Here is a 22,240-nt window from a genome sequence, read left to right as displayed (position 1 = left end):
TTTAAAATTTTCTTTTATCTTTTCTTTCTTGTTTTTTAGAAAACAAACTTCATCTTTTCTTCTACACGTGGAAATATATAGAATATTAATTCTTTGAAGGTAACATAGGTGATATGGCCATCAAGAATTAACTTATCAAGCACTCTTACATACGTGAAGAGGAGATTTCCATTTTAAATTTTTCTCTTCAATTTGTACTTAAAAAAAGAAAGGATGGAATTGAATTTCATAAAATAAATTAAGATATGAAAATATAGTTATTGTATAATATGGAATAAAATATTATATATAGCTAATTTTGTTCCTAATAGACACGAATTTAGTAAATTTCATTCTTAGAAAATGAATTACAAAAGAAATAATTAATTATTGCTTTACTATTGAAGATTGAAGTATTAAATCTCCTAATTTAATTTGAAAATTCATAGAAAAAGAAAAAGAATAAAGCCCATTTTCAACTTAAATTTAGCAAAAATGGTCTAAAATTTAAAAAAAAAAAATGTCAATAGAGAATGAACCAATAATAAATAAAAATCAATCAGTAGTTTGTATGAGATTAGTTTGAATCCTTTATTTTACAAAATGGATTGATTTAGTCTGGTAGTTAATTGAGTCCAAAGGTATGAAAACCAAACTTACTATACCCCTACCATACCTTACCCTTTCTAAATTTTATGTATTAATTAAGAGTTTTACTCTATCCATCAATTTCCATATTCTATTTTATCTCTGAAATAATTTTGAATTTGTACACAAATACATGGGTCCAAGTAGAATGCGGCGTACAAATAGCGGATGATCTGTTGCAAATTGAGTTTTGTACCAAAATAATCTTCTTCTTTTTTCTTTTAATAATTATGAAGAAGGTGATGAAGAACAAAGAACAAGCATTTGCTGACATGAATGAATGAAGCTTTCCCACTTTCTTGTTTTTTCCTATAAAAATCAATCCTCGTGAATGAAAACGCCTTACATTCACATGCCCATAACCCACCGCCTTGTTCGTCATCACTCACATTTTTCACTCTTTTTTCCCCTTTCTCTCTGCTTTTGATCCGTCTCCTCTTTCTGAGTTTTCCATTTATTCTCCTTTCCCTTTCTCAATTTTCTTATTTTCATCATTTTATTATCTGGGTCTCTCTCATTTTACTGTCTTTCAGAATTTTCAGGTGATTTCTTCCATTTTTTAGCTACCTTTTTACTTTTTTTCTTTCCTTTGTGTGATCTGTACTCTATTTGGTTGCTTGGATTGTGGCTTTTGCTTTTTCTATTGGGATTTGAGCTGGGGGGAATGCTATTTGATTGTAATTTGTGACATTTTCTAATGCATTGTTTATTCGAGAGAGTTAACTGATTTTTTGGATTTGGTATTGCTAGTGAGATATGGCTGCGATGGATTCCTGCTTTGTGTCTTTGAAATCCGATACCCAATTGATGAAGGGTAATTGGGGAGGTTTTGATCGTTGTGAGAATAGATTTTTTGGTGAGAAAGTTAGAGGAGGTTTTAGTGAAAATGTTTGGATTAGGAGTTTGAAATCTGAGAAGAAAGCTTTGAAGCTTACCCCAAATGTTACTTATGCTGTGGCTACGCCTAATGTTTCAAAGCAGCCTATGGTGAGTTCACTGCATTTGTGGATGGCCAAATGGCCATGTTTGATTTATATCTTTGGAAGTTTTGATGAAAACCCCATCATGATTTTTCTTCATTTTTCATTTCTTTGAATTGGATTTGATTTTGCAGACCATTCAAGTTCCAACAGTTCCTAAAGTAAAAGCGAATCCCAAAAATGTTGCTTCAATCATATTGGGAGGGGGTGCTGGGACTCACCTGTTTCCCCTTACTAAAAGATCAGCAACACCCGCTGTAAGGAATTTGTCTGTGTGTATATATATATTTGATTGTGGAACTTTACAAGGGTCAGCGGCTTAGTTTAGATCGTTTTCCAATCAGTTCTCTGTTTTTTACACCAAAGAAAATGTAATTTTGTTCTCACTGATGTTAATGTATTTCTTAGAATATATGAATCTGTTTTTTTTTTCTTTCCAAATCATGTATTGAAGGAAGGTTTTCCTAATATCTTTGTCATTTTTTTTTTATGGTGTGTCATATAGTCCAGATTATTTGCCATCGGGTCTTGTATGTTTTGCCAGATTTACCTATCAAATATTTGCTTGCATTGCATGGGTAGGTTCCAGTTGGAGGATGCTATAGGCTTATAGATATTCCAATGAGCAACTGCATCAACAGTGGGATCAACAAAATATTTGTGCTTACACAGTTCAACTCTGCTTCTTTGAATCGTCATATCGCACGGACATACTTTGGAAATGGTGTCACTTTTGGAGAAGGATTTGTGGAGGTATGGTATGGCAATGTGTAGGAAGCTATTGAAAAATGCTTGAATCGATAATTGAAGAACTTAATGATAAAAAGCATGGAATAAAAAAGACAACTTAGAGATAGAGTCAATTTTTTTTTCCTAACTTGACTGTTTTATTTTGGAAAATGAGAGTGTATAATTGTGATTATTTTCAGTAGTTAGTTATTCCAGATCTCTAGATTATAATATGACCTTGAGCTTACTCTCGATAAACAGGTTCTTGCAGCTACACAAACATCTGGGGAATCTGGTATGTACTGGTTCCAAGGAACTGCAGATGCTGTGAGACAATTTATTTGGGTATTTGAGGTATAAAACAACTTTATTTTCTTTTTGTTCTGTTTGAAACTTCACCATGTTGATATTATGAAGTTGATTTTCGTATTATTTCTTGTAGGATGCCAAGCACAGAAATGTTGAGAACATTCTAATTTTGGCAGGGGATCACATGTACAGAATGGACTATATGGACTTTGTTCAGGTAATGAATTTCTTTTTGAAGCCCCATTCTGATAAAGATAATAGTTCATATTCTATATTTCAAAATCTAATTGTATGCTATCATTGGACACAGAATCACATTGATCGCAAAGCTGATATTTCAATCTCGTGTGCAGCTGTGGATGACAGGTTTTATCAATGTTCCTTTTACCTTATAATTCTTCGTTTAAAATTGTTTTGGTTGTAGGTAAATAGTAAATGATTTGATAAGCGCAATTGTTTGTCTAAGTTAACTTCAAAACCTTATTTTGTATGCTTAAAGAACAACGAAATTGAAATGCTTCTAGATCATAGGAATTTATTTATTTGTTCTTTAGGATTTTAGAGTCAAAGTCTCATATCCTTTTAATCCACTTTGCAGCCGCGCATCAGACTACGGATTGGTGAAATTAGATAGTAGAGGTCGAATTATCCAGTTTTCTGAAAAGCCAGAGGGTGCCAATTTGAATGCAATGGTAAAAACTGCAGAAAACATAGAATGGTTACTTTTTCCACTTTGTGAATGAACTATATTGGCTTAAGTCGTGAAAGCCATTAAAGCCATCATTCTTGGCTGAAATTGGTTCATGTTTACTGAACCTTCTCTTCAATCATTGTTTCTCAAATTACATTCCTAATTTAAGCATCAAAATTTTATCTTGTAATTTGAGTCTTGTTCAAGTGATATAATCATCCCAATTGTTTGGTATTCTGCAGCGAGTGGATACAACTCCATTTGGTCTGTCTCGGGAGGAGTCATTGAAGTCTCCTTACATTGCATCAATGGGAGTTTATGTTTTCAAAACAGAGGTTTTACTAAACCTTTTGAAGTGGAGATATCCTACATCTAATGACTTCGGCTCTGAAATCATTCCTGCAGCTATAAAGGAATACAATGTCCAAGTAAGATGATTTTCTATCAACTCCTTAATGCTTTATTAATTAAATTTGTCAAGGTAATAATTGTGTCGACCTACTCTGTTCTTGAATCTTTAACTGGTAAAATTTTATATTTGTGTGATTACGTAATGGTTCTTGATACAAAATGCTGCATAAATTATGTTCGCCTACAATCAATTTTGTGTGCTAGAGGCCTTTGTTTTTCGCTGTAACTAGTAAAAGATAACTCCTATTTTGACTTCCATTTCTCTTCTATCATAGCCTATCTCAATCCCTCATATTTTCAACTTCATTTGAGACATTGTTTTCACATTGATGTATAATGTGTGCGTTTAACTTTTGTTTCTTTCTTCTTCCTTGTTTTCTTATTCTGAAGGCATTTATGTTTAGAGATTATTGGGAGGACATTGGAACAATAAAGACTTTCTATGATGCAAACATGGCCCTCACGGAAGAGGTACGTTACATTTCTTGGACTCAAATTTTTTTCGTTCTGATTTTCCTTTATAGTTGTATAATCTGTCCATATAGTTTATTACTTGACTTTGCAATCGTTATCTTAAGAATCTGAACTGTGGAATTAACTGAAGGTCAAAGTCCTCTGCTTCAAGCAATGCATTCTCTGCTGAAAGGATTCATTTTCTAGAACTTACCTGGCATTGCCAATTGCTTCATTTCAGTTGGTATTGATTATCAATTTTTCATTTTCTTGCAGTTTCCTAAGTTTGAATTTTATGACCCCAAGACACCGTTCTACACGTCTCCCCGGTTCTTACCGCCGACCAAGATCGACAGATGTCAGGTATATGAATAAAACCAATCTGATTCTAAGCTTGTTTTTAGGAATCTGCTCTTAAGCTTCGTTTGAGTTCTGCAGATTGTCGATGCAATAATCTCACATGGATGCTTTTTGAGAGATTGTAGTGTCCAACATTCAATAGTCGGTGAACGGTCAAGATTAGACTACGGTGTTGAACTTAAGGTGAAAGCGAAGAACTCATAGTTTAAGACAGGTTGTTGGACAAACACTTGGATTTGTAACCGTCGTTGCTATCTTCTTTTACACAGGATACAATAATGATGGGTGCAGACAATTACCAAACCGAACTTGAAATTACAGGTCTGCTAGCAGAGGGAAAAGTCCCTGTAGGGATTGGACGAAACTCGAAAATCAAGTAAGTAGACTCGAACCTTGAGAGAAACTTGTTAAACATAGAACTGCGTGAGAATTTTCCAATCCAACAATATTGAGTTATCATTATGGGTGTGGTTTGTTGCAGGAAATGTATAATTGATAAGAATGCAAAAATCGGAAAGGATGTTATCATTATGAACAAAGATGTAAGTATATCTCAGCCCATCCTTAACAATAGACATTCAGTCTTGAAAACCTCATTAGTCTCTTTCCATTAATCTGTTTCTCTATCAATTTCCAGGGCGTCCAAGAAGCAGCTAGGCCTGAACAGGGATTCTACATTCGGTCGGGAATCACCATTATAATGGAAAAGGCAACAGTCGGAGATGGCACCGTTATATGAACAGAACTCAGAATCCTAAATCTTGGTTTTGAAGACATGGTAGAGGAGGGAGGAAAATGGTGTGAAGTTGGTTTTCATGAGACTGCCTAAACTGTGGCAGCTGAAGAATCAGCAATTGTAGCTGAGAAAAAGGAGAAAGGATTTGAGTATGGAGATTGAGTTTAAAGCTTCTTTTCAGAATCTTTAGAGATAGCTTTTAAGAGGTTTGATGAAGTGGAAGTTCCACATGGGGAAGAGATTCTAAATCTTTAGTGTAATTCTGTTCAATAAGAATTGGCTACACACAGCCAGATTAGTAAGGTTATGTTATGTACATAGGAATTGTTATGTTGCTGTATTATCCATAATCATTTACTTCTATAAGTTGATTGGTATTTGGTGCACTTCCAAGTTTCAAGAGTTGGGAGAGTGTTCAAATTGTAATCAACATCAAGATCTTTGATTAATGGCATCTGAATTCATATATTTCACATTTTGTTATTATAATGGGATTCACTTTTTTTACCTGATACTTTTGTCAACATGTGCAAAGATATAATTTAGTGCAAATACAAATATGAAAATTTCGATGAAACAATATTGAAGAATGATCGCCGAACACATTAGTTAGTAAACTTCTAAGTGTTTTAAATAATCTATTTTGTTCTCCAACTTTCAAATGTTTAGCTTTAGGTCCTTGTTTTATATTACCATAATTTGTCATCAATTTTAACTAAGAAAATCAACTTGTGTAAAATGAACTTGATTTATATTGATTTTACTAATCTCCAATGTTTGATTATTTGATTATTTGATTCTTATTTCTTTTTGTCTTTTTAGGATAGGTGAAACATCCATAATCAAAATTGGTCCAATCATGATGAATTTTCATTTGTATGCCAATCGTAATAGATTTCATTCACAAAATGAATTAAATTATTTTAAGTGTGTTTTGAGTAGCTAGCTTACAATTGCAATTTGATATTCATCGACCTCTTTTACCCTAACACTTGTAATGAGTTAAAACATATGTGATTATTCAGACGCCTACTATATTTAGATTGATATAATTGGTATCCATAATGTTTGCATTAGTATCATCTCACCAATAAACAGTATATGGTCATTTATATATACACCCATACCAATTTTCAAACACAACAAAAGGAAAAACAAAAAAAAAAACAAAAAACAAAAAAGTATGAGCAATAACTGATGATGTGCACTCTCTTCTGCAATCAATTTACAATTTTTTTTTTTTGAGGTCAACATCCATTCATCTCAATTTTTGTATTACCATTAACACGTGGCCTTGGTTCTAAATTTCATATATAATATATAATACACTTTTGTCAGCAATGTCATGTTCGTAAAAAGAGAATCTATAATACGTGGCAATTATAGATGCACTTTTAGATGGACACGTGGACAAAAGATGCGGCGGCTCCACGCTTTCCCTCTTAGTTTTAACTCATATAAAACCAACAAATGGGAGAAGAAGAAGATCACAGAAATGGCTGAATCAAATCAAACGCAATGCATCGCTATGGATTCCGCCACCGCATTACAACAATATCTTGATCACATCCCCGTCAGTTCCATCTCCGGCATCAAGTCCTCCGTCGGTAACCCTCCATTTCTTCTTTTCCTTCTCCTTATGCACACTGCCTGTTTGTTTTTTATGTTTCATCGACCATATTTTTCCTCACAGTTTTGGAAGTCAAGACTGGGGACTTCGTTAAGGATGCAATACGAATAATGTTTCAGAAGAATGTGGCTTCTGCGCTCATCGCCGATGTCTCCACCGACGGTTTCCCTGATCGGTTTATTGGCTTTGTTCATCTCTCAAGCTTGCTTCTATGGTGTATTCAGGTACTTCCAATAACTTTTGTCTTCATATATCTTCCATGGCTGAATTCTGATGATTCAGGAGATTCGAAAATTGGAGAATGAAATTGAGTGTATTGAGTCCGAGGACACTAAAGAGACTGTTTGTGGGATTTTGGGGTTTCTTGAACAGAATCCACACATTGGCCAAACCAAGGTTTTTCTTCTTCCTCATTGTGCGTGTCCTGTGAACGTTCACTATAGATGTTAAGAAGGTTGATTACTTTTGATGGGTTTTCGTTGTACTTAGGTGGGTGAGTTGGGAAAGACATTCTTGTGGGATCCTTATTTTCCTGTTGGGATGAGGGATACACTTTTCCATGTTCTTCTTATGCTTTCAAAGCATCGGTTACAAGCTGTTCCTGTGGTTGAGCTTTCCAATTCTCACGTTATTGGTTTCATTACACAGGTACTTACTACTGGTTTTAAAAACTCCTTTGATTACTTTTTGACTGATCTTATGGGGCAACACCGGTAACATTTAGGTCCTAAGGAAACTTGTAGGATTGCATGTTTAGACTACTTGCCATTGAGGTGTACGTGTCATGTAGGATTAGGATTACATGAGGTTCAGGCAACTGAGCTTCTCTATTTCAAACGGTTCATAAGATGTAGAAAATCATGCTGATACCAAACTGGAACTTGCAGTACAGTTTGAAAGAGTAAAGTCGTTTCCGGTTAATGGAGTATTTGTAATCGTTTGCTCTTCTATTATAGAGTGCAGTAATTCATTTGCTTCTGGAATCAAGTGGATTGGAGTGGTTCGATGGCATCGCGGACAAAGTTATATCAGACTTTCGGTAGGGGACATACTATGAACGGCAGAGAATTGTCTATAAGCAGTTGAATAACATAGTCGTTTCCTTTCTTGGATATTGTCAATTCAGGTTTGATAATGAAGAGCATGTTCTCCATGTCTATGGTGACCAAAACATTATAGAAGCTTTTCATATACTATGGAATAAACAAATTGGTGCAGTTGCTGTAACGGATAGAGGAAGTAAGACGCTTATTGGTTGTTTGAGGAAAAGTGACGCATATCTTCTCTTGGAGAAGGAAGATTTATTTCAGAACAGAAAGTAAAAGTTCCTTTCAAGCCCATACCAGATGCTTGATCTGAATTACTCTGAATGATACCGATCAGTTTAACTTCATTTTTCAACAATAATATATAGCAAGTACTTAAATTTACAAATGCAATTGCTGATTTTAAATGATGACCTCCCCTGCAGAAGGATAACAGTGAAGGAGTTCATTCATATGGAACCAAATAAAGGACGAGTGGACGCTAAAATAACAGTCGAAGGGAGCCAAGGGGCACTTACCTTGTCCGGTGCGCGTTCTCTAATTAATGGCAAACTTCCAAATATGCACACCCCAGTGACGAACAAGAGAGATGACACACTGAAGCAAGTAATGAAAACTATGGTAGAGACAAATAGCAGTTTCAGCTTTCTTGTCAATAATTTGCAGCAAGCAACGGGGATACTTACTTTGCGAGATATGATAACTCAGTTTGCTCCTCCCTGTATGAATTCAACCATTCAAGGAGGTAGTTTTTTTGAATCTGCTCTGGAACAAACTGGGTGTCAGGTTAGAAATGGTACCATAATTTGTAACAAAACATTTTAGTATATGGTGTTGAGTTTAATTATATGAGAAACATAGATGTATCACAGAACTAATTATAGGGAAAAAACAAATTGATAAGTTGAGGTGAGTTGGTTCATCTTCATAGTCGGTTTTACCAAGTTTGTTCAAACTCCACCAATTTCCATTCTATATGAAGATTCACAGCTTCGAACTACTGAATGGTTCCTCCAGTCACTTTTGTTTTGTTTTTTTTTTTCTTTTCTATAGGAGGTTCCTCCAGTCACTTCAACCATATATTTTAGTTGTTTATATCTTCCCTGAAAAAGTAGGCACGTTGATAAAACCATATGCAAAAAGTGGCACCATATATTGAGTATCTGCACTTTCAATGGTTCCACGCAGAATACAAATCACTTAAAACTATAGAATTGTATACAACGAGCCTGCTTGTTTCTTTACTGCAAATAGGTGGATACCTTGGGTTCCCTTTTAGTCCCAGGACGAGCAATCCTCTGAGTGCAAAATCACATAAAAAGAGCCAACAACAACATTCCTCTGGCTCCATTCAGGTAGTGGTATGAAGTGTAACGAGCTTATCCATAAGCTTAATTTAGCCCTTAGGTTCAACGCGGACAACTGGAGGTTGATGATAATTTAGCATGACACTAAAGCAGCATTTGTGGTCTCTCTAGCAGTTCAAACTTGAGTTGATAATGGCCAGGCAATTTCATAGAAGTAATCTGATTCCAAAATATCAACAGTGTCAGAAACCTGAGAGACTTGGGGATGTCAAATTCCCTCGTTATTCCAAACTAAAGAAGATCCTCTTCTGATGAACTCACATGGCGGAAGCCCAGTCACCGTCTTGCCCATCAATGCCATAGCAGCTATGCTGGGAAACGCCTGATCTAATGTTGGTTTTGAATCCTGTGATTTGCGAACCACTGTGGTTTCAAGATTTCTTGCACAAGGCGCAGGTCTATCATGACATAATCGACGAATCCAAGGACTGGAGAGTATCATTTCTCGATTAGTGGATCTGCTATCCTTGACTATAGTTGTTGCCTGAGCGATTGTCAATTGTTCTTGTCCCAATTGTTCTTGTCCACGGAGAGGACCCCTAGAGCGGTCAGAGCTGGTTGAGCTGCATTTCATTTTACTGAAGAGTCGATTGGCTTTATCACATGAAGAGTCTTCTTCCTTTTTTGTACTCTTTGTATCATGAACAGACTCTGAGGCACATGGCCTAAGACGTTTAACCCACTCGTTGTCTTTCTCTCGTTTAGAACAGTCCTCTGGAGGGGCATTGGAGTTTGAAAATCTTGGCTGCTCAGCATTTGGAAGGAGGTGTTCTACATCCAAAGTTTGGGTTTTGGAGGTACTTGACTCCTCATTGTCCATCAAGCTCGCAGAAGTTGAACGATTGGGTGGCCTTTCATTTATATCAAGTAATCTTTTCTTTGGAAGCCGATCTTCAATTTGTTTTCTATCTGAACTAGCTGCACTCACAGAGAGCAATGGTGATTTTGAACTCCTCAATCCCTGCAAATCACAAATCTCTATTAGTTCATTATAAAAGCTTGTGATGCTTGAAGTTCAATGTCTATGCCTGGTATTTACAATATACATGACAAGGCCAGATGAGCTAACCATCCAACCGACATTTGTATTTACATCAGTATTCAAGCAAAAATATTTTCTATGGGATTAATCCAGTTGGATGTTTGGGATGCATGAAAGATAATAAACTAACTTGTATATATCATGGGAAGAAAAAGATGCAAGAAAAGAGGAGGAAATAAAAGGAAAAGTAAAAACGTAAAATCAAATAACAAAATTGAATAAGCTAAAAGGAAAGCATTCTACCTTATTTGCTTGTGATGTATCCAAACCTGCAATAGAAGGTGCAAATCCATAAGTTAGAAGAAAACGGAGATCAACAACAAATAGTATTCGTGTGAAACGATACTTTTTCCTTCTCTTTGTTATTTTTAACTTTCAACAAAAGTGGAACGATCAAAGGACGGAAGTTAGAAAAATACCCCTCAAATGGTTCCCTTGGTATTCATCCATGTCCATAATATCAGTTTCAGATGATGATTGATTACTCAAAGAAGTCGCGCTTCTCATGTTACCGAAATTTTCATTTTCTCCATAGAGGGTGCTAGAAGGTTGTAACAATTCATTATTATTCTGATCGTGTCTGCCAGAATTAGTGGATGAACTAAGGTGTGCACATGTTTTTTCTTTGAGATTGGTAGATGCCACTACCTCTCTAAACTCCTGACCTTCAAATAAGTCAACATCAGTCTTTTTAGTGATCATAAAACGGTGAGTTGTCTGACAAAACTTTGGAGGACCCTTGAGCGCCTGTCCAACAGAGTCCACGGTGGAACATATTCTCATAGTTTCCACGTCATGGACAGAAAATGGGAGTCTCTGCATTGAGTAACCTCCATGGTATAAGTATTCTGGTAAGGTCGTGCCTGCACGGTTGCTCTGGCTTTGGAAAGGTAAGGTGTCAGAACTACTTTTCCTAGTATCACACTGTATGGGGAATGGATTTGGTTGGTCAAGATTGCTTGACGATGGATTATGCAGTAAAAACGTTCTCATGTGCTGCCTTGACAGTGCATTTGTAGCTTCTGTTGAATCCAGAAGTTGGTTGATTTTTGTCTCTTGTACAAAAAGAGTAGAGTAAGTGTGGAAATTACTATTTCCAACCTGTGTTTTGGATGACAAATACGAACTTGGTTCCTTGTTGATGCTTTGTTCACATGTAGTGAATGGAAATCTATTATTCATACCATATGGTATAAAACTGGAAGCTGATCCCATAGCCCCATCTTCAATAAGTGGTGAAACGTTTAAAGCATTGTTGGTAAGAAGTTCATTGGAATTCTCATGTTGCTGTCGAGGCGCTTTAATGTCTTTGGACTTCATCTTTTCCTTATTAGGATTACCTCTTTCAGGAACTACTGCGAGCAGTGATAGTGATCGACTCTTTCCATCCAGAGATGAAGTATCGTGCCCAGAGCCAGAACAAGTGTGAAATTTCAAATCTCCACCTTGACTAGCCGTAGCCTGTTCAATATTCATAGCCAGTTTACCCCCTCTATGCTGAGAAACATTGAGCATAGGCAAGGACTCGGAATCTAACCTTTCTTTCCTCCTTTTCTTAGATCTCCCGGTTAAACTCTCATGGCTGAGATTATCTGCACTTACTCCTGCTACTTTTCCAGACCCAATGTCAAGCTTTCCGGTTATAGTAACTGGCACTGAACCATCTAGCAAAGGGCGCTTCTTAGCTTGAGAACTTTCTTCACAAGACTCGTCACTGGTTGATAAATTATTGCAAACTCCATTTGCTGATTTGCAGCCTGAACGTGACCAGTGAGCCAACCAAACTGAATGGTAGGGTCGAGTCGACGCTCCATTCCCTTCTTGGTATGACTTTGTGATATGATCAGACATGGTAACTAGATAGTCCTTCACTGTTGGCACCTGAAGAGTGTCCAAGGCGGAACTTATAAGAAAAAATAATCAGAATAACTGCTGATGCATCCTTCAGCCAACAAATTAAGTGACAAACCAGATAAAATCCCCCCCATACCCAAGCAATTATTGTCAAATTCCACAGCGCAGTTTACGGTAAAGGAAAATCAAAACAAATTCATAGTTGTAAGTAATTCTCCCAAAAGCAACATCGTAGCAAACGGACGACTTGGCTAGAAAGAAGGAGACAAAATTTGAGCTACAGATCAAAGGAAGAGATTTCAGAGACGAAACAGAAACAAAGTGCATTAGAGATATAATGACCCATCTATCTAAAACCTCCAACGGGATCACTACTACTACTACATACATGATTAACTAAATCCAAAATCAACTAAAAAAACGGTTTTAGTACTAAAATATAGTAAGTAAAAGAAAAGAAACAAAAAAGAATGGGGAAAAACATTTTTATATTCGAACCAAAACAAATTTTCTACTCGGGATCCCTGAAGAGAAATGTCAAAATGGGTTCCAAACTTTAAACAAAAACAGTAGAAGAGTTCTATAGACATAGGCTAATTTAAAAATGACACCATTAGTACGCACCATCAACATACCAAATCATCATGCACAGTTTTTTTCTTTACCTGGAAGATGTTAGGGAGAAAATATGGCTATTTAAAAGTACTTAGCAAGTAATTCCACCACAATCACATGGAAACACGGGTTAAAAACTTCCATAAATGGGAATGTATCTGTTCTCCTAAATGTACGTCATTTTCATAAACATCACTTCAAAGTACATAATTTGCATATGCACTGTGTTATGTATCAGATTTAGTAACAAGATTTGTTATTGTTTCTGTTGAGCTTCTTTTAGCATTATGGCAAATACAATATTATATCTAACACTCCCTCTCTATCATCTTAGATCGTTAATTCAATCCAAAAGCTTAAACTAATGGGTGAAGGAACATTTAATATAATATCTGACAGCTTCTAATATGGGTTATTGTGTACAATACCATATCTTGTAATACTAAGTTAAGAAAAAAATAAGATTTACTTTCACTATTTTGTGAAAGATTACACATTCACATGCATTAATTTCATACAGGGGAATGTATGTATTACATGCACGAAGCCTAAGCACAATTTCATGTAACTTAGACCTGTTGGACTAGAATCAATCTGAAGTCGTCAAAATTGTTAGAAGGACATGAGAACATATATTTCAAAATTTGTATCCTCACGCAACAAGTAGTGTATGAGGCCTTACATGAATTCACATAATCTCTAATCAAACAAAACATGATTATCATCCATAAATTTGATAATAAATTACATAAAGGACCATTCTCAATCAACAGCGATCTCCGTCAACAATTTACTTGGCAAAGCCGAAACATAATCAAACAAATTTCACAATCCATTCTACCAATAGTGTCAATGGAGTACCAAAAATTTCCAAGAAGTAACTTGGTATAATTTAGAAGTCCCCACGATCTGGAATCCAATTACACACGAGAACTTTAACCAAAGTTATTCTAAAACTCAAACATCAAACACTGTTAGCTTACCTCAGTTGATTTCCAACAACAAAACAAATCCTCCTTTAACTTTCAACCATCTCAAATCAATCCTAAATCATAAACTTAAACTGATACCCACATCTAAGACCCAATAACATTTTGTAGATTACACAAAAGAATGCTCAAATAGTTTACCGGAGCTATCTTTTACTCTGAAACTCTCCCCAAACCTCATCCAAACAATAAAAACATAAACACAACAAAATTGTAAAGACTAGACCCAAAACCACAGCATGGAAAGGGATCGAGGTCTCGATACTCACCGCAAATTTACTAATTGAACCTTAACTCGAACTGGACAGCATACTAACACAATTCAAAACTTCAGAACTCGAATCTTAAGCCGAAGTAGCATGTGTAAATAAAAGGAGTCAAACGAACTGCAGGTAACAAGAAAATAGCGCGAAGAAGGCTGTAACGCCACAACACGAGCTGGACATGGAAGATCTGATGCTGCCTTGGTTGTTCCGGCGACGGGAACAACAAAGCGGCGACCAGCGCGAGGAAAGAGAGAGATCGAACCCGAAGGACGGAGGAGGAGGAGGAGAATTGGGCGGTGGTCTGATGTGTGGTGACGGCGTTTGGTGTGAGAAGAAATGGAGAAAGAAGCTGTAAGAGAGAGAAAGAGAGGGGGGGAGGAGAGCTGGAAGATAAGGAAGAGAGACGGTACGGAGAAGGCGGGCGGCAGATGATTTCATAAAAAAAAAAATAATAATAATAAAATATTGTTTTTCTTTCTAACCTTTTAAGTAGTAAAAATGATTGGATTTTCATTTATTAAATGTCTTCATTAACCCTTCAAAACCAACAAGTTTGGAACTCTCTTAAATAATGATAAAAAAAAAAATCCTTTTGAACTCTTTTGGTAAAGTAAATTGTGGATTAAAATTAGAAAAAACTAAAAATACAAAAGAAGTAGGGGTGGGGGTGGGGGTGGGGGTTAAAAGTAAATTCAACCTTTTTATGTTGTGAGAAGAATCTAAAGCCCCTAATATTTATTTTGTTTTGGTTATGCATTTATGTTTAAAAAGTTAAGTTTATTAGGGAGGGAAAGCCACATGGCTTAAGCCGCGCCGTAGAAAGTGGGCCCCACCTATCCCGCACTTTTCCAATTGTTCACTCTCTTTCCCTTTTCTTTTTTTTTCCATTTTTTGTATTTCTTTTCTTCCTATTTTCTTTTTCGTTTGTTGTTTTCCACGTTTCATTTTCATACCTATAAATATTTATACAAAAACGAGCAAAAAGAAAAATATTCACTACCTTATAGTAAAATTTCTTATCCATTTATATTCTTTCTTTTTTAAATATCATTTTAGTCCATATATATTTTTAATTTTATTTAATTTAGTATATGTATTTTTAAACTAAATTTTAGATGCAGTGTAAGGATAATAATTTAAATTAAATATTTAAAATTACAAGGACTAAAACTAAACTCTTTTTAAAATACAAACGATGGAATGGGTGTATAAGACAATAGGGTAATATTTGTTTGAAAATTAGAAAATCATTTTGATTCATTTTCCCTCTACTTCAATGTCGGATTTCAACAAATAAATAAATATGTACGTAATATCATATTATATTATAGAAATTAAAAAGTATAAAATAAAAATTGTGGTTAAATATTAACCGCGAGATAATGACTCAATGAATCATTTTATGGAAAGCTTATTTATTTTGTTAAGTATGATGACCAACTCAAAGGACATAGACTCAACCATACTAAGGTTAACCATGGAGCTCAATGAAGTCGTCCCTTCTAAACAAGTTATAACTAAATGTATATTACGAAACTTTCTCTTTACATAAATAAAAGCTCGAAAAATTGAAGGTGCGTTGAATATATACTTTGAATTCTCTATTACTAAGGTACAACTGTTGGTGTATTGATGATCAAACATCATATTAAAACGTTATTATAAGACGATTGTTTGATTTCTCGAGATATTGTAAATTTATAATCGACACCAGATTTTGGTATCGACAAAATCAATTTATATGCCAACTCTATTGAATTTTTAAAAAAAAATTAAAATAAACTATGAAGGTCAACAAAAAAAAGATACAAAAATCTTTGGTTGCATTTCTAAATTATATACTTTTTTCTTTTGAAAAAAAAAAAGTTAGAACCTAATATTCTATATATTAAAAAAAAACAATAGATTTATTAATAAAATAACTTAATGATTAAATTACAAAAGGACAACAACAAACTTTTTAGATTCAAATACCAAATGCCATACTACTTTTTCATGGAACAAATGTTCTCCATAACTCTTTTTCAAATGATTCTATTTAAAATCAATTCAAATTTATTTAAAATAACAAAATTTTCAAATATATTATCATAATAACAAAAGGGAAAGATATTTTAATAAATTGATATTTTCATAATTTTCGTAAAAGTCGATGTATAAATAAACAATAAAATGATAGATTTTGAGTTATTCGCTTATGAGATTTTAAAATTTTAATTAATACAGTTATAGGTCTCTACTAATGTGAACTAATGTTCTTAAACTATAATAAAATAGATGGCATGGAAATTGATACATTTGTTAAAGTTCTCTCGACGTTTAGAAGCTAAGTTCACCGTAGGAAAATCCATTTGCTTGGAGCTCCAAAGATCTCACGCATGTAAATAGGAGATGTTGTTGCATTTGTAAAGCAAGTGAGTGCATGCATCAAAAGAAAAAAGTTCATTTTCTCTAGGAAGAATCCATCTTTATTCTTAATAAAAAATTGTTTATTCGAAGATATTATTTCTCTTTCTTTTTTGTCAATTTTATCAACGGTACCTACTTACTTGTGATGTTATATTCGACTTTATTATCTGTGTTAGATTCACCTATTTTTCAAGGAACCAATGACTTAAATGATTTTGCATCATGATCGTGTTAAATTTGCAATAAATAACAATACAAATATGAATTAAGAAAATCGTAATACTACTATTGTACCTATTACACAATTTTGATATATCATTAAATAATTTATGACATAATTTATATATATAAATATATGGAGAGGCAAAATCAAAATATCTAGGAGGATGAGGAGAAAATATCTTTTGGAAGACCAACTTAGGAGTTATGAAGGCAAGATTCATGATTCGGTGCATTGGCGGTGGGCAGTTTTTTTTTTTTTTAATTTGTCATTCCAAAGCTTTGAACAAAAACACCTTTCCATCGATTCTCTTTAAAATATGTTCCTTTTCTTTTATATATAATAATAATTGTAATCCATTGCTCATCCTAAAATTGGAGAAATTCTATATGTAAATTTTAAATTTTTAAGACTTCTGTATTAATTAATTGTAAGGGTAAAAAAAATTGTTTAACAAAATGGTGTATAATGATGTGTGATTTGTTATATTTGGGTTAGAGAAATTTGAGAGTGATTTTGATAGTATAAATAAGTTTATTAGTATTGGTTTCTTTTTTCCTTTCAAATATCTAATCTCTTCAATATGTAACGTTACGTCATTAGAAATTTAGATTTTATTGATATTTGAAATCAAGAAAAAAAAATTAGGTCAAGGGTGTACCGCACACACTTAATTATTCATTAAACCAAATTGGCCACAACCATTTGTTTCATACATAGCTAAGGTCGAGGTTGACCTTCAAGACCTTAACAAGTGACTTGTCTAGTGCAAGGTTTATTTGAACATTTTGATTAGATATTTTAGTTTTAGATTTGGTCTATTTTACCTTCGAGTTAAGACGGTAGTGAATTTTGTATGAATTTTAAGTCTAACTCTACGTGTAATATTAAGTCTCATCTCAAGTTAGGGTTTGTTCGTATCGATTGACCTGAGTTACGTTGAAAGAAAAAAATCTTAATAATAGAATATAGTTGAAAGTATTTTTTTGTTTAATTAAATCTTTTAAAAATGTTTTTTTTATTTATGAATATAATTTTCAAAAACCACTTTCCATACTCTAAAACCATTTAAGAAGTTATATTCAACCCCTTTTAATCATTCACGGTGAACTAGAGATAAGATTTGTTTAAAGTAATTGGAATGAATAATACCTCTGTTAATAATTAACTATGTATAGTAAAAAATAGAAAGAATGGTAAATATAAAAAAACTTAATTTGATTTAAATTTTGTTATATCTACAAATTTAACACCATAGAAGCCTAATTGAAGTATAGATAGAAGAAGAAATAAAATTTCATTAGTCTTTTGTAGGAAGGGGGTGGAGATGAAATTGGTGTTGATAGCCATTTCTTAGTTATATTTGGAAGGGGACAGAAATCAAACTATTTTTCAATTCATCAAGTACTATTTTGATTAAATGAGATTAATTATAAGTGGTATTGAAGATTTTCATTGTTCTAATTTATTTTTCTTTCAAGTCTTTGTTATTTATTTTCTACCTAGAGTCAAATTTTTGTTATTTGTTTCCTACATATGTAAATGCCTTAAGAAACCTAATAAACTTGTAATTAATATGTGAAATAAAGTAACTTAGCTCAATTAATTAATAACTTAGTATAAGCCTATATGGTCTTCCTTTGTCTTACATTTTATATTCAATGTTATTTTAAATACAATTAACCAATTAATACCAATTTATTGTTATTTTTTTATAAAAAAAAAAGAACATTGTTGTTAATTATTAGCATTTTTACTGAAATTTTGAAAAAATATTCATATATTATACTTCATATATGAAAAATATCATTAATATAACAAAATTTCAATGGACAATTGTAAGCTTAGATAGGCGTCTATTACTCATTAGTAGATATCTATCTACGTTCTACAAACGATACAAAGAAACATTTTGCCAAAATTCACATTAAAAACTAAATTTAATATTTATTAGAAATACAAAATACATAAATGGTATTCTTAATCAAACATTAATTATGACAAAATATTTATTTCTTATTTGTCTTGTCGTACTGGACTCGAAGAGACATTTATCACATAGATATCATAGTTTATCACTAATAAAAGTAAAATTTGTTATATTTGTAAATTATTTCCATAGTTTATAATATATTTTCAATACATACATTCGAACACACATAAATAATTTAAGAAAAATTACTTTTTTGCTTTCCAAGTTTTGAAATATACAAGTGTTTTCTCTCTAAATTTTAAAAAGCCACATTTTTACTCTTTAAATTTATAAGTATAAATTCAATTGGTTCCAAAATTTTAAAATATATTTTTTTAATCCTAAAATTTTAAAAATAAGTTTAAAAGTCTCTTAAACAACTTTATATTTTTATTTTAAATTAGCAAAATAAAGCTATTTTTTCTAAGTTTAAATATCATAAAATTATTTTTTAAAAGTCACAAAAAAATACTTATAAAATCTTTTAAATATATCTTTAAAATTTAAAAAATATATATATTTTTAATAAGTGAATAACCAGATGAGTTCATCTTATAAATCTATGAATTAAATTAAAAGTTTACATTTATAAAATTTACTAAAAGAAAGAGAAAAAAAGAAGGGTAAATGTACAATATTCTATTCAAAGGTAAGTGGGTGATAAATAAAGTCCAAGATTGGAGGGGTGGGCCAGGAAGAACGAGCCATGGTTGCAGGAGTGTCGGTCCACAGCGGGGCTCAGAACATGATTATTTATGCTTTGATGCGACGTTTGTACTAAAAGCCTACACTGGACCCAGCCTCAGCTACCTTTGCTTAGCCACGCCAGCCGTCCCAGCCAACAATCAAAAGCCATTTCTATGTGAGGTCCAAAACACAACAACGCTCTTCCTATTTTGTTTTATTCCAAAATTAAAACTCTACTCTCACTAGTTCTTCTCTAACACCTTTTCTTTTTTTTTTCATCTTTTTTTTTTTTAATTACCACTAATTAATTACTATTACTTCCCATGTTTGTTGATTATAGTTTCTCCTCGTGACATTAATTTGAATACAATAACTTCAACCCAAGATCTTTCTCAACCATATGTTATAATATCATTTTCAATCGTCAACTCAATCTAAAAGCTCAAAATGATAGATACAGTTACATGAAGATAAATCTGATATAATATTTTACTTTTATTTACTTGAATTTAATCAATAGACATCATTGCAACATAAAGTGAATATAGTACAAAATGAGGTTAAAAAAAGAGTAAATCTTGAAACATAAGGGACATTTGGATACCAATTATTATAGTAAATGATTATTATAGTGTGTGAATTGATAATACCATCTATTCATACTATTTTAGTATAAAAAGAAAATAGAAAGCATTATAACAAATAAGGATAATTTCAAATAACATTACTCTAGTTAATTGTATGTTTTAAATAGGTGGAAACATCAAAATCCTTAAACATGGAGCAATTATAATATGTAGACTATTGCACCATCAAGTTTGGTTTAAAAAATCCAAGTTGAGAACCAAATTAAAATAAAACTCAATTCTTATTTTTAAGTTGTAGTATTTTGAAACTTATGAACTAAAATGAAATCAAAACTATAACTTAAACACAAAAGGTGTAACATTTTGAAACATAGAAATTGTTCACATAAGATTTTGATGAAGAAAAATTAATTCGTGGAAATAAATTTGATCTTATTAATTTGTGGTAGTGTTGTAATATCACGATATGCTTTTTTTTTTAATGTTGACTTTGACCTAAGCATTGGCAATTGAATTTGTTGTTAGATTAAGAGATATTAGTTTTCATTTTGCAGATGAAAAAGAAATTAGACAATCATTTTGTTGAAGAAGAGTGAGATAGGACTATCAATTAGTTGGAGAATAGATACTCAATTTGTTAAAGAAGCAATAAACACAATTTAGCCACAGAAACTAAAGGTTGAAATTCTCATATTTCAAGGTTGAAATTCTCGTATTTCTAGATGATTAGCTTTCTTTATTTATGTAGTTTAAGAAGGTGGTATGTGAGCTTGGGTTTGGTTGACATTAGATTCCAACTTTTTTTTTTGCCTAAACTTAATTTAATATGTTTTTAATCGACCTTTATTTAAATTTGACCTAATTTATTTTAGTAAATTCAAGCTGACATAACTTTAGGTTCAATTTTCACGTAGCATAATTTGATTGAAAGGACCGACGTTACATATGAATCAATACTGAGACAACACTTTGATTCGTCAACTTTTTATATCTTTTAATTTAATTTATAGACACATACAAATTTGTAAATAGACTCACATTTATTAATTACTAGTTTAGATGAATGATGTAAGACCCAAATTTATTAGTCAAACATATACCAAATAAAAACCATACCCAACATTTAGGGGCTAGAAAAGTATCTTTCCAATTGATTTTTAGTATTATTTACCCTTATTTTTCTGTTAGAAAAGAATTTAATTACTTTATTTCACTGCACGATGATTACATTTAGATGATGAAATTAAGTATATTTCTTCTGTCAAACAATGATTACTTACGAACATACATTTCCATATTGTAATGTCTTAGTTTTTCTTTAATTATAAAGGTGAACTATTTTCTAAAAAAGGGATTTGCTATGCAATAATTTCGTGATTTGATATTTATAGGTACATATTGATCAAATGCACCCAATTTTTTCTTTCAAGTGGGGGTGTGTATCTATTTAATATGAGGCTAAGATAACAATTAATTATTTATGTGTGTGAAAAAAATATCTTCTAAAATAGTCTAATTGAAATTTTTAAATAAATATGGAGATAAATTTGAAAGTTGTTATGGGTTATTTTGGGGACAAAAACAATGAAAAAGATGGCAAAAAAGACCAAGACAAGATCAAAAATGACCATGGATAATGGGAGTTGGGACCAAAGTTTCTCTCGTCATAGAAATCGAGGAGCCTAACTTTTCTAAACCCTCGATCCAAGAATTTTAAATTATTGGATTTCAAAAGGGAACATGTGAAAGATTTAGGTCAACCTCTTCTATAAATACATTTCATATGAGGTAATTTAAATTCTACTTCCGAACTTCCTAGTCATTAGGTTGGAAGCCAAAAAACTCGATTGGACCTTCGACCTAGCTTTGAAGACCAAAACAAGATCATAACGACCCAAGGGAAGAAGAGTTGGACCCTTCACCCTCAACTTTGTAGTGTTAGAAGCCCAATTGACCCACCGGCACATGAGTTGGGCCTTCTACCTGACTCCTCGCCCTCGACTTCAGGTAAGAGGAGCCTAACTTTCACATGCCTCTCAATCCAAGAATTATAGATAGGATATGGTCAAGTTATTAGATAACTAAATTTGGTAAGAGAACAAAATATATTTATAAGATTAACCTCTTCTAAAACTAAGCTTCATATGATATAACTTATACCATGCTCTTAAATTCCTTAGTCTCTAACTTTCATACATCATTTCATTCTCTGAACTTAAGCATCACAACATTTATGAGAAACATCACACCTAATGTGTAC

At 32.8% G+C, this 22,240-nt stretch overlaps 3 protein-coding genes across 5 annotated transcripts; 2 read left to right on the top strand and 1 right to left on the bottom strand.

Moving 5' to 3' along the window:
• The first annotated feature begins 800 nt into the window (after window positions 1-800).
• LOC101208904 (glucose-1-phosphate adenylyltransferase large subunit 1) lies at window positions 801-5,782 on the top strand. 2 transcript variants are annotated; one of them, XM_011650933.2, is made up of 15 exons: window positions 801-1,169; window positions 1,378-1,614; window positions 1,742-1,864; window positions 2,190-2,360; window positions 2,598-2,690; window positions 2,779-2,862; window positions 2,956-3,011; window positions 3,244-3,337; window positions 3,579-3,764; window positions 4,138-4,218; window positions 4,477-4,563; window positions 4,639-4,743; window positions 4,830-4,936; window positions 5,042-5,102; window positions 5,198-5,782. In XM_011650933.2, exons 2-15 carry the CDS (start codon window positions 1,384-1,386, stop codon window positions 5,297-5,299), a joined length of 1,581 nt encoding a protein of 526 aa, XP_011649235.1. In that variant the 5' UTR covers window positions 801-1,169; window positions 1,378-1,383; the 3' UTR covers window positions 5,300-5,782. The 2 variants fall into 2 exon arrangements, with proteins under 2 accessions (XP_011649235.1, XP_031737223.1); XM_031881363.1 differs by lacking the exon at window positions 801-1,169 and having other exon boundaries at window positions 1,176-1,614.
• A 576-nt stretch (window positions 5,783-6,358) lies between these two features.
• LOC101215388 (SNF1-related protein kinase regulatory subunit gamma-1) lies at window positions 6,359-8,972 on the top strand. The gene is made up of 7 exons (XM_031881522.1): window positions 6,359-6,903; window positions 6,990-7,150; window positions 7,209-7,322; window positions 7,416-7,574; window positions 7,883-7,965; window positions 8,053-8,244; window positions 8,398-8,972. Exons 1-7 carry the CDS (start codon window positions 6,642-6,644, stop codon window positions 8,795-8,797), a joined length of 1,371 nt encoding a protein of 456 aa, XP_031737382.1. The 5' UTR covers window positions 6,359-6,641; the 3' UTR covers window positions 8,798-8,972.
• LOC101215624 lies at window positions 8,287-14,522 on the bottom strand. 2 transcript variants are annotated; one of them, XM_031881521.1, is made up of 6 exons: window positions 14,109-14,522; window positions 10,801-12,284; window positions 10,625-10,650; window positions 8,659-10,300; window positions 8,491-8,569; window positions 8,287-8,391 (listed from the first exon to the last, which is right to left on the bottom strand). In XM_031881521.1, exons 2-4 carry the CDS (start codon window positions 12,230-12,232, stop codon window positions 9,548-9,550), a joined length of 2,211 nt encoding a protein of 736 aa, XP_031737381.1. In that variant the 5' UTR covers window positions 12,233-12,284; window positions 14,109-14,522; the 3' UTR covers window positions 8,287-8,391; window positions 8,491-8,569; window positions 8,659-9,547. The 2 variants fall into 2 exon arrangements, with proteins under 2 accessions (XP_031737381.1, XP_011649234.1); XM_011650932.2 differs by having other exon boundaries at window positions 10,801-12,262; window positions 14,109-14,521.
• Between the last annotated feature and the right edge of the window lie 7,718 nt (window positions 14,523-22,240).

This window comes from Cucumis sativus, chromosome 2, assembly GCF_000004075.3.
Source record: "Cucumis sativus cultivar 9930 chromosome 2, Cucumber_9930_V3, whole genome shotgun sequence".
Classification (NCBI taxonomy): domain Eukaryota; kingdom Viridiplantae; phylum Streptophyta; class Magnoliopsida; order Cucurbitales; family Cucurbitaceae; genus Cucumis; species Cucumis sativus.
Note: the sequence above shows the minus strand (reverse complement) of the source record. Positions and strands in the feature narration are given on the sequence as shown.

Excerpts from the sequence above, each read along its gene's own strand:
- LOC101215624 (XM_031881521.1), bottom strand. The coding sequence starts at position 12,232 with ATGTCTGATCATATCACAAAGTCATACCAAGAAGGGAATGGAGCGTCG. Across the intron at positions 10,651-10,800 it reads CCAAGGGAACCATTTGAGGG|GTTTGGATACATCACAAGCA; the intron begins GTATTTTTCTAA and ends CTTCTATTGCAG. Across the intron at positions 10,301-10,624 it reads ATACATCACAAGCAAATAAG|GGATTGAGGAGTTCAAAATC; the intron begins GTAGAATGCTTT and ends TGTGATTTGCAG.
- LOC101208904 (XM_011650933.2), top strand. The coding sequence starts at position 1,384 with ATGGCTGCGATGGATTCCTGCTTTGTGTCTTTGAAATCCGATACCCAA. Across the intron at positions 3,012-3,243 it reads TGTGCAGCTGTGGATGACAG|CCGCGCATCAGACTACGGAT; the intron begins GTTTTATCAATG and ends TCCACTTTGCAG. Across the intron at positions 4,219-4,476 it reads ACATGGCCCTCACGGAAGAG|TTTCCTAAGTTTGAATTTTA; the intron begins GTACGTTACATT and ends ATTTTCTTGCAG.
- LOC101215388 (XM_031881522.1), top strand. The coding sequence starts at position 6,642 with ATGTTCGTAAAAAGAGAATCTATAATACGTGGCAATTATAGATGCACT. Across the intron at positions 7,323-7,415 it reads CACACATTGGCCAAACCAAG|GTGGGTGAGTTGGGAAAGAC; the intron begins GTTTTTCTTCTT and ends CGTTGTACTTAG. Across the intron at positions 7,966-8,052 it reads AAAGTTATATCAGACTTTCG|GTTTGATAATGAAGAGCATG; the intron begins GTAGGGGACATA and ends TTGTCAATTCAG.